We start from the raw sequence: 11,784 nt of genomic DNA, 5'->3' as shown, positions 1-11,784 counted from the left end.
TACCTTTCGAAGCCATACCCACAGTCTTACAACTTACGCCAGACGAAAAGAATCACATCAAGCTTTTATCACTAGAAATGCTAAACGAATTGCACATCAACAACACCAGACGAATTGATTTCCTAAGAATCACAACGCTTTCTATTGGAACTCTTACAACAACAGTTATGGTAGTTTTTTCATGCATGTGCATTGCACTTTATAAACGTAGATCAATAAAGATTGAATATGTCGGAAAAGAAGTCACAATTGAAAACCCTCCAGTAAGTCCACCAAACGACATTATCAACAAGCCAACTTACGTAAACTTCAACGACTTGCCATTCTATTGATGATCGAGGACGATCATGCTTAAAGGGGGAAGAGTTAACACAGTGGTTCACACCGTCAGCTAATTCCCACCGTTGGTCAATAGCTGGAAACTTTAAACCACCCAATTGCTGACACTGCATCAGCAATATCAGTTAGTGACTCCACACGCGCGTCCGGTCAATTGCTGACGCCGCAACTGTTGGCAACGTGACCAGGTAGAGGCATAGGTTTAATTTAGACTTAAGAAATAATTTGTAATCAGTCTTTAGCCAACATTTAATAAATAAAGACCGCGGACGCGAGTCCGCTAGTTTTTTAAAAATTAAAACAACAAAAAAAAAATTTAACTTACACAAAAAAATACGTAGAGCAATGTCTAAATTTGGATAAACATCTTGAATATTTTGAGAATGCAAAAAAATGTATATTCCTTTCGCGGAACGAATATCTTTTGTGTTCATTAGAGAATCTTTGAGTTGACAGTGCAAATGAATACATTCATTCGCGAAGGTATCTTCCTAATCATCAGAATTCTTAGTAACTAATTCATCTGCGCGAATTTTTAATTCATTGGTATCTATTTCATATAAATTGTCAAAAAAATTAAATTTTTCCTAAAGATTATGATAAGCGCTTTTACGTCCTGTCAATTGTACACTTAAAGTATCTAAAATTAGATAGTAAACGTTGGTTCGAAAATCTTCTTCTCCAGATAAAGCTGTTCTTTCATTTTCCCGTGACTCGTCAGCCTGAAGTTTTCGGGTTTTTTTACGACGGGTGTCATAGTGGTAATAATTTTGAACTCCGGATAGTGCTTTGGCTTTTTTTCATAATCTGAAAATTGTTTATCTCTCATATCTTAGAGAAATAATGCCAATGAACTATACATATATTCTTATCACAGATGACAAGTCGGCTTTAGAATCCTGAAGCTTCTTACTCGCAGCGTTAAAGCGATCCAAAATTGCGTTCAAAACAATGACTAGAATTGCTGTTTCTAGGTGTTGTAATTTTTGCTGCAGTCCCTTAGCTTCAGCTAGCGTAGTAGGTTTTTCATCTTTGTTTTCGCCAATAAAGTTTAGTGCAACAATTATTCCAGGCCACTCTTTTTTAACGTGTAGCATGCATCAGGTCGAGCAGACCAACGAGTTTGAGAAGGGCTTTCAAGTCTTAAACTTGAAAGCTGTCTTAAAATTTCCCAACGGCTTATGAAAGAAAATATAAATGTTTTGGATTGGCCAGCGCAAAGCTATGACCTTAATCCCATAGAAAACCTATGGAACAATGTTAAAACTAAAATTGCGGCTAAAAATTTCTCAAAATTTGAACATTTATGGGAAGGTATTAAGGAAGCTTGGTACTCCATCCCAAAGGAGAGGTGTGAGAAGCTTGTAGAAAGTATGGTACGCAGATGTAATGCCGTAATGCAAAATCGGGGATATAGTACCAAGTATTAGAAACGTAATTATATTATGGAACCAAATCCTTGATTAAATTTCATTAATTTCACATAATTTTTGCAGGTTTGGTAAATTGTGCTATTGACATTCAAATAAGCATTTTAGAGGGAGGTCAAGCTTTTTAATTAATATTAATTATTTGTGAATTGCTAATTGTCATTTTTACTTAAATGGATAAATAAATAAACAAATAATGATATTTTTAGCCCTTTTTAGCCTTGTAAAGAACTTTGTCAATTGTATAAGCTCTTATTGCTTCTTATGACAATGTGTGCTATTTGCGAGACCACGGCTGTATATATCGACATAAATATATTGTATGTATACTAAAATTTTAATAACATTTTACAATAATTATACACAAGCATTATATTGCTTTAAGCTATAAAAGTTCGTTAATATTCGTCAATATAATTCACAATATTGCGAAAATGAAACATCATTGTTATTAAATTTTTATTTTCTTCAAATTGTTTACATTTTTCAAAAAATTGGCTATAAAATGAATATATTCATTTATTTGATTCTATAGAAATCATTTTTAAGAGTAAAAATATTTTTATATACAAAGAAAAAGATGAATTTTAAATGAAAACTTATATCAAATCATATATGAAACACCGGAATCATTGAAAATAAAATAAGAAAACATTGTGCAAGTTTAGAAGGGTGTAAGATTAACTTTACTAAAGATACAACAAGTCAACAGAGCTTTGAAAATTCGTCAGAAAAAGCTTATCAATATTCAATTATTTCTGTTATAAAACATTTTTTTATCAGTATTGCACTCACGAATAAAAAAGTTAATCACAAAATGAATTACATTCTATTGTCGCTACATTATATCAGGTTTTAAATTTTGACATTCTGAAAAATTTGCCGCCCCCCAAATTGTGCCGCTCTAGGCCCAGGCCTCGCGGGCCTACGCGGTAATCCATCACTGTACACACATAAATATGTGCGTATGACATTGGCACACAAATAACGCATACACAACATACATACTTATACGTATGTATATCCGTTCACATGTAGATATGTCACCCACAAAAAGTACAAATATTGTTCTACAAAAACAACAATCGTATAATAGGGCATCAGCAGCGTCACCAGTTAATATGGCAGCCAAATAGTCGATGCCCAAATTTGTTGAAAAAATCCTAACAACAATATTTTCATTCATGAACGCAAGCGTCAAACTTCAACAGTCAAACTTGCTTCATTCATAAAAACAAACACCATTACATCTCCCCGAGCATGCCTTTGCCTACAAGCGTCTTTTCGCGACGGTGGCAAAAGTTAAAAATCATAAATTGAACAATTTCTGATATTTGTATGAGAAGGATAAAGCGACCACCCCTCAAATATAAGTATAGAATAAAATTGACAACGTAGTTTATTGGTCGAGTCAAAAAATGTATCAAAGAAAATATTTATTATTCCTCTGAGTTATGTGGACAGTGAGTCCCGGTTAAGTAGTACTCCGCTTAAATGAAAATCATCCCTCTTAACTCCCTACATCTTGCTGCTTCTTTATTTTTAAGAAATACATAGAAATTATTGTTTTAAGTACCACTCGCTTAAGTATTCGCACACGCTTATGTGCCATATTATGTTTTTAGTTTTGCAAACCACAAGCATCTGTATCTTTGATTGTGGCACATAACCGTTTGGCTGTATTTGTCAAGGAATGCAAAAATATTTTTAAGCGGCTTGCAAAAGTCTGCGTCGATATGTATGCACGCTCATACATATCTACGCTGGTTTGTATCCCTACAAGAACGATGATAATCATATGATCAATCATATGATAATCACTAGTGACACAATTTTCTGTCACTGGCTCAGTGCAAGTTTCTATCACATTTTTAAGGGCAATATGAAAAAGTTGAAAAAAACTTTTGTGTACATGTGATATTGCATTTCTTTCTTACATACTGGGTTTAACAACCTGAACAACATATAGCTACACTGCTCACTCCAACGGTGTTTAGAATAAAAATTTGTGTCATTAATGATATAAATCTCTGTCATGAATGCTTGTTATGCTTGATGCATGTGTGTCTATCACATATGATGTAAAAATCATGCAGTGGTGACAATCATATGTGATGTAAAATTCAGGCATGTGTGACTATCACATATGATGTAAATCTCAGTATATACAGTAGACAACCTTTGCTTTGTTTACATACATATACTCACCTCTAAGAAATCTTAGGGTGTTGTGTAACACTTTTTTTGCTACTTTCATGGTAATCAGGGTGTTGTGTTAGCATTTGAGCTACATATAAATTTTAAATTTTGATGATCAACACTTTAAAATATATCAAATAATGCAAGTGTTTACGTTATTTAAGTGATTATATATTGATACATTTTGAATCTTTGTTCAATTTTATTAGGATATTACTTGTTGTTTGATGTTAAATCAGTTGTTTTTTTTTTCGGGCAATTTTTAAACACGCTTCAAGTATTTCTAAATTTTTGCATGCAGTAGGATACAATCCTGGGTGGTAATTTGTCGTTTGACATATGTGAACAAATTGACAATTCGTTAGCGGTAGGGGAAAACATCAATTGGAAATTGAGTTTAAACACAAACGTATGTATATTGAAGATTTTAACAATAAATATTAGTGTTAATTATAACATTATATTTTTTATATTGTGGATAAGTGTTGTTGCTGAAATAAAGCTAAATTAAGGTAAGGTGTATAAATATATTAGAAATATGTCGAAGTTTTTAATAAGTTTGTGTTTACAGAAGAATGCCGAAATCTTGTGTGAAATAGGCCTACCGGGGAACCGAACACATAAAAAAAGTCGGTAACGCGCCTTATTGCAAACCTCTGGGGTGGTGTGGAAAATGCAAAACTTAAAGATTCAAAAATAAATTATTAAAAATATTTATAATATTAATAAAATTTGTTTAATTTCGTTGGAATAAAGAGTTTATGAAAAATAAATATTGACTAAGCTTTATTAAAAAGTTCGTTTACTATTACAAATTAAAGTCCACAAATTTGCATTTTTTACAATTATTTATTATCATGGTTCGTTTTCTTTTTTTGTATTGAAATGTCTTTTAACAAAAGTCACACCAACAATCAATGGCACTACTAAACTAGCTTCTACATACATCTTAACTGGTGAAGCTTCTTTCTTTATTTTACCCCAAGAAATAGCCTCATCTGGTCGAGCACCACTGTCACTGCCATCGAATTTCGAATTCCGAAGCTGTGTTAATAAAAACGGAATAATCGGCTCCATTTCTCATTAAATTCGCATTGCATATGTGATGCTTTATAATACCGCCACCAATTATAATCATTACCGATTTGGTGGCTTTCACAGCCACAGTGTTTAGACGTCGCAAATCGGACAAAATATCTACCACTAATCCGGGGTGACGGAAAGAGAGGAAATACATCATGTCACCTAGGCTACCATCTTTAAGGGCAGGGCTAAACCCAGGAATTTTATGTTTCGCAGCCCAGTAGTATATTAAGCTGGTGTCGTTTATCCTTTCCCCAAGTCGTTGTATAATACGATCCTTCTCGTATCATGCCAAATCATGCCTTTCGTTTTTTGCTTTTCAACCATTTCATCAAGTAAAGCAACAATATTTATAGTTTTTTTTTAGTAAGGTAAATTTGCTAAGTATTTACTACCTCAATTTATACAGCACTGCGTTGCTACAGGTTGCTACCACTGAAAATCCAAGATGGCCGCTATTCACCCCCCAGAAAGCTACCACGAAAAGGTTATATACTGTATATACTGTGATGTAAATATCATGCAGTTGTGACAATCATATACGATGTAAGCACATGTAAAAATTACGCATTTATTAATTTATTGTAATTTAGTTTATTTAGAAAAAATTAAATTCATTTTAATTCATGTAATATTCATTAATTCATATTATAAAAAAATTGTACAAAAATAAAAAAAAAATTATGTAAGATTAAAGCTTCATTATTTGGTTTTAATTTGTTTAGTTTTTAAATTTAATTATTGTTTCCGTTTGTTTTTAAATAAGTACGCTGCTTTAATCTGTGATGGCTGTGCAGGTTTGACCGCTTTATACTTTGTTCGAAACTCCTACAGACTTGTTGTTGAAACACATCTAAATTAAAAGAAAAATATATATTAGTAAACATTTTATATAAAAATTAAGTTGAAATTATATATATGTATGAACTTCTTAAAATGGTATCAACCAGCGCCAATTTGCATAGGGATTTCTTGCTCCACCTGCCATCCCAATTATATCCTTCCAAGAGCTCATCTGAGAAAACCTTCGGTATTACGTCTGCCACATTATCACTGGCGCCTTAAGTTTATGGAGAAATGTAGTCTTAAAAGAAGTAAAAGTATTGTAACTAATAGTAAACTTATTATATTTTATTTTTTAGGTTACCGTTGTTTGAGCATAGTCTTGGCTTTGCAGTCTATCTTCCACTTCCGCAACTGTTGCTTGCGAATCCATCGGAAAAGTGCTAGCGACGTCGTCCAGCTCTTTGTCAATCACTTCGCCGGTCATGCGGCACACTGACTGCTCCACTCGTTTTAAGAGAACTTTGCATTCTCTGATCGACTTATTTTGCGCCAAAACCCCAGCCTTTTCGACAATCTAAGAAATAAATTTAGACGAAAAGATATAAATAAAGTCTTAGATTTACTTGTATTACTGAGTGTACATACAATATTGTAAAACACTTACTTTCGACTCCATCTCATTAAGTTTTTCAAATATAGCGGTTTGGTTGTGAACCAGTGACGATTGGCCTTCACTAAGAGTTTTTTGGTTCTGTAAAGTTATAAATACGTTTTCCTCCAATTTGTCTAGTCTTTCTTGTATATTCTTTTGGCCCGCAATGATCATTTTTAACGAATATTTTAATATAATATAATTTAAAGAATATCTTAATTTTAAAAAGTTAATATATAGTATATTTTATTAGAAGCTTTAAGTAAAAATGACCTGAGTTTTGTCGTGTTCTTGATATTCCTCTCAACGATTGGAATCTCTACTAAAAAATTAATAATTTTTAATATATTTATACTTATTCCGATGAGTATTTTCCTTTTAACTTATCACCTTCATCTTGCGTCTCGAATATGTTACTCATTTGTATATATAATAATTATATTATTATTATATTATATTACGAGTATATTAATTATATTAGGTTAACATCATAAAAATATACAGTATTGTTAAAATGTCGTTCAACATATTGCATTTGGAGTTTGTTGCTTGAACAATACTGTATATTTTTTATGATGTTTTATACTTGTTATTATGTTTTTTATTATATTGCATTTATATACAGTTTTGGTTATATTAGTGAAACTAAAATTGTATATTAAATTTGAAAGTGGAATGCGCAAATCAGTGGTTAATGGGAAAATGTGTTAAAAAGATGGTGTAAAAGTGGTATTGGCAAATATTTCTCTTCGTTAGGAATACAAAAGTATTTGAAATCAATGTCTTCGATAGAAACTGTTACCATTTCTTCATCTAACTCACTTGCGACTACAATCCCTAGGCCACTTGACGATCCTACAGGTTCATTAAAGTAGTTTTCAGTCTTTCTGAAAACTTTGCAGACAATTTCATACGACTGTTGAGACTTTATGACATTAAATACCTTCATTTCTCCTGTCAACTCACTAAAACAAAAACTATCTTTCTGCTTGTTGGGATTTTTTTTTCAAATGAAGCAAATTTTGTCACATTCTCTGAATTTGATTCAATACCCTGTTTTTCATCAAGTCTAAGATATATTTGCTGTAGAATTTTATTGGGTTTATTTACAATTTTTTTTTATATTCTGGATATAGTTTTCGAAACGATACGCTGAAAAAGAATCTAATGATCCGAACTGTTTTACGCAATCTGCCAAGTGAAGTAGTCCATGAATATTTTCATGTGACAAAAGTCGAATACTACTATGTAGCAGCAGGAAGTGATAGTATTGATCGGTACTGATACAATCTTTAAGAACGAATATACCAGAATAAAGCAAAAACTGCCTAAACTCAGACGATTTCCAAACTCTGATGGGATAAATTTAGAGACATAGTCAAGCTTTTCGTTTTTTTGTTGCAAGTTTAAGTAATTTCTTTGTTACTCCTAAGTCGACTAAGTGCATACTATCAAGGGGAAACTGAGAAACCATCCCAAAATCTGATTCTTCCAAAATGCTCTTTTTGAATTTGAAATCTTCCAAATGTTGCGCAGGATTTGAACGTAACATAAACGTTGTATCCGAAAAAAGGCGAATGTTAAATTTTATAACGTTTGGCTAAATCCAACTTTAATGCCGGTTGCCCTTAGGGACACGACCTCGGCACAAAATTCGGACATGAATTGATCTATATTACTTGGCTTCTTGAACCCGGAATAGCATGCTATCATAATCGGGCTTATATTAGGGAAACCTACAACTGAACCTAAGATAGGCCATAATACCCTGTTTGAACTGTTATACAATTTTAACCCATCAACTCCTATGTCTAAATAAACCTCACTTTTCCCTTCCAAGTAATTAAACGGACTTGAAACAAAATAGTTTGGAATTCCTAGGTACAAAAATTCTCCATCTTGTATTTTAGTGATATTTATTTTTTCTTTAATAGTGTTTTAGTGGCATACCATGAACATCTACTTTGCGCAATGTTTTTAGAAGATTTTCTAAAGCGATTTGCGATATGCTGTTTCTGATAGCCCACGACTTGATTTCATTTCATTTATTTATGTCGTCATTATTTTCTGAAACGACACTAAACCCTATAGAGGTGAACGCTTCGAGCTCAGAATCAGTACCTACATCGCTAGAAAAGCTCAAAGTATCACTAGCATCACTTTCATAATTTTCTACTACTGAACCTACCACTGAAGGATCGGGTTCCCTATTACTTACAATAGGAATCCTTTCAAAAAACGCACTAGAACTTACACTTCCACTTTCATTTTCACTTTCCCCTTTCAAATATTTTTCTGTAACTTTAATGTTGGACTGGAAAGTCCTTCTTTCTTTAGAAAGACTATTATCAAAATGTCTTCTTTTCATTTCACTTATTTTTTCAATGTTTTAAAATATATTCCACTTCGAAATTTTTAAATTTAAAATTTTATTTCACTTGCTTGCACTTGTTTGCTCTTGTTTTCTTCTTCTTCCACTAAGAATAAATAACGGCTGATATACATACAGTGTATGTCCAGAGAACATATGTTTTTAGTTTCTCTGACTCTACACTGTGTGTATATCAGCTATTTCAGTTTTGCACGTGTAATCATAGCCCGAAAGAAAATAATCTGAATCGTCTTTTTCTTACTTGTGGATAGATATACAATAAGTTCTGAAGTCTATGCATTTGTGTTAGTAAGAAAATTGCTATTGTGTTAGTTTCTATCATTCAATTCTTGTAGAGATGCGAAGCTGTTTCAGCGACAAGGGAAGCAGTGTCATTTGGCGATCGTTCGTTTGTGTTTTCGGCACAGCTCGGATTTTCTACCAACAACACAATGTTTGTGACTGTTTGACATGAAAGCAAAAAATGTGAGCTTCGCTATTGGTTGTCCGTGTCAACGGAAATTTCGCATGAAGCATTGAGTGTACATATTTACATACATATGTTGCATGTAGACAAATTTACAAACATTATACGTATGGTTCTTTTATATTTGTTAACATGCACACATAATTACATACATATACATATTTGGGCAAATGTGCAACCGCTTGGTCTTTTAACATTATATCGAAACGATTAATGACCAAAGAAAATATAATATGTATATACATATTTATGTATATAAAATGCTTATTTAGGTAGAAATCTTATTGAGTTATATATGTACATATTTGCAAAGTTTTTATGGAATTCATCATAAAGTAGGTAAATTTTAACATAACTATGTTCATACTTACTATGTACTTTGTATATGCTTTGATACCAAATATACATATACGGATCATATATAAATTATATGCCGAGTCGGTTGCGCATAGGAAATAAACGAATCTGTAGGCATAAATTTGTTTACATTGGAATTAGCATTATTTTTCTCATTTAACACTGAAAATGCTCAATTTTCGTGGTGAAACACGCTTATAATTTGTCTGTGGTGAAACTCTTCCATCTCGACCGAGTTAGCTAAAAATATTTTTACGTTCTCCGTGCCGTGAACCTTCTCCATGATAAACGTTCTCTGTTGCTGGTCCTAAAATGTTACTTGATATTGTCAAATTTATATTAAAGCAAATATATATGTATATAACGGGGCATCTCGACAGGATAAAATGTATGTCATACTAACTGTATTGCCTATTGCCTGTGGAGACTCCATATTGCTTATGGAAAGCAGTATATGGAATACTAATTAGTATATTGAAAGCAATAAGCTGTCACTTCTGCAGTTTGACAGCTCAGTTTTCATATCTATGAAAATTTCGAAAAGGCATCATATCCCTTTTACACATATATATATATTTTTGTATACCGACGGCATTTTCATTTCGGTAATATTAGATTTAGTAGAGCGAGTATTGAGACGGTTGTGTTATATTATAAAAATAAAGTACATTTTCAAAATAATATTTTTGCAAAAATTAATATTTAGTTTAATTTTCTTAATTTACAGAAAAATTATGCAAAATGGGTTGGGCGCTGGATACAAAGTTAAAGTGGAAGGAGCATATACAAAGAAAAGTTGCAGAACTGAAACTAAAATATAACAAAATAAATTTTTTAATCGGCAAGAAATCACCCCTAACAACCTCAAATAAAATTTTAGTATACAATCAAATCAAATTATATTTCTCCTTTTTTTTTTTTTGCATACAAATTTTTTTCATCCATACAAAATTTTAAACAGCTCAAGAGCTCAAAACATGCGCCACATCAGCTCGAAGCTACCTACGCGACGCCTTTTCGCAAAAAATTATGTTATGATAACAAATACCCACATATAGATTTGGCAATGGCCTTAGCAATAGATTTGACAGTTAGTATACAATAAATTTTTACCTATCGAGATGGCCCTTATAAAATGAAATTCGTGGAGTGATGGAGGAGAATCCCTACTCATATTGTGGCAAAACAAAATTAGTGCTCTTGGCGGGCAAAGAAAAAGTAGCCACATAATGGAGGAAATGGCAGTGGAGTTGCAGCAACAAGGTGTTCATTTCACAGCGGGAGAAATAAAATCAAAAATGTACTATCTTTCGTAAAGATATAAGTAATTAAATAAAATTAAAGAAAAATAGAGTTATTACATAAATACCACGTTTTGCAGGAAAGAGAAGACAACTGTCGGGTCAACTGTCGGTTCTCCCTCGCAGTAGCCCTTTTTTGAAATAATGAGAGCCGTACTGTCGCCGGACGTCAGCTACAATACCTAGTGGAGGAAAACTTTCAAAGTAACGGGGCATCTCGACAGGCAAAAATTTATTGTATAGTAACTGTATTGCTGTGCCAAGAATCACAGAAACAAAGATTGTGCAATGACGTGTTAAAATTTTGTTCGTTCTGCGCATCTACGTCACGGTTGATCAACGTACAACCAGCAAATTTTCACTTGTTTGTTTTTCTTTGCAATAAGAAGTAATTTTGTATTGCAGACATACAAAAACATGAATATCATTAAAAGTTAACATCAATATAAGTGAATATTAATAAAAGATATCAATATAAGTGAATATTTTATAGTGAACATTTACCTGCATATTAATTTAATTGAACTTTCATTGTATTATTTAATTTTGTCTCTTTGCTGTGTTTGTTTCAACCATATACATTTATGTAACTAAAAAGATTGAATATTTTGTAATCAAGGATCAATTTATTGTCTTATTTAATTTTTTTCTTTTGCTATACATATGTTCAATTAAGTTTTTATTTAAGGAACGAATCCTAAAATACATTCTATCTATGAAAAACAATAATTTTACTTTCGAGCTACAATTTACAAAATTACTTAAATCTAAGTGCTTCT

The 11,784-nt window shown here is 32.2% G+C and overlaps 1 protein-coding gene and 1 pseudogene across 2 annotated transcripts; both read right to left on the bottom strand.

Annotated features, from left to right (window-relative positions):
* Positions 1-2,194: 2,194 nt before the first annotated feature.
* On the bottom strand, positions 2,195-5,590 carry LOC125779664 (probable deoxyhypusine synthase; annotated as a pseudogene).
* Positions 5,591-5,608: 18 nt separating this feature from the next.
* Positions 5,609-9,108, bottom strand: LOC125779194 (uncharacterized). Of its 2 annotated transcripts, none has more exons than XR_007423163.1 (4): positions 6,502-7,945; positions 6,199-6,411; positions 5,980-6,135; positions 5,609-5,904 (listed from the first exon to the last, which is right to left on the bottom strand). XR_007423163.1 is itself a non-coding variant. In XM_049459838.1 (4 exons), the coding sequence occupies exons 2-4, from the start codon at positions 6,661-6,663 to the stop codon at positions 6,085-6,087; spliced, it is 426 nt and encodes a 141-aa protein (XP_049315795.1). In that variant the 5' UTR covers positions 6,664-7,134; positions 8,744-9,108; the 3' UTR covers positions 5,609-6,084. The 2 variants fall into 2 exon arrangements, 1 of the variants encoding a protein (XP_049315795.1); XM_049459838.1 differs by adding an exon at positions 8,744-9,108 and having other exon boundaries at positions 5,609-6,135; positions 6,502-7,134.
* Between the last annotated feature and the right edge of the window lie 2,676 nt (positions 9,109-11,784).

Source organism: Bactrocera dorsalis, chromosome 6 (genome assembly GCF_023373825.1).
Source record: "Bactrocera dorsalis isolate Fly_Bdor chromosome 6, ASM2337382v1, whole genome shotgun sequence".
In the NCBI taxonomy this organism is placed as follows: domain Eukaryota; kingdom Metazoa; phylum Arthropoda; class Insecta; order Diptera; family Tephritidae; genus Bactrocera; species Bactrocera dorsalis.
This window is presented reverse-complemented; position numbering and strand designations above follow the sequence as displayed.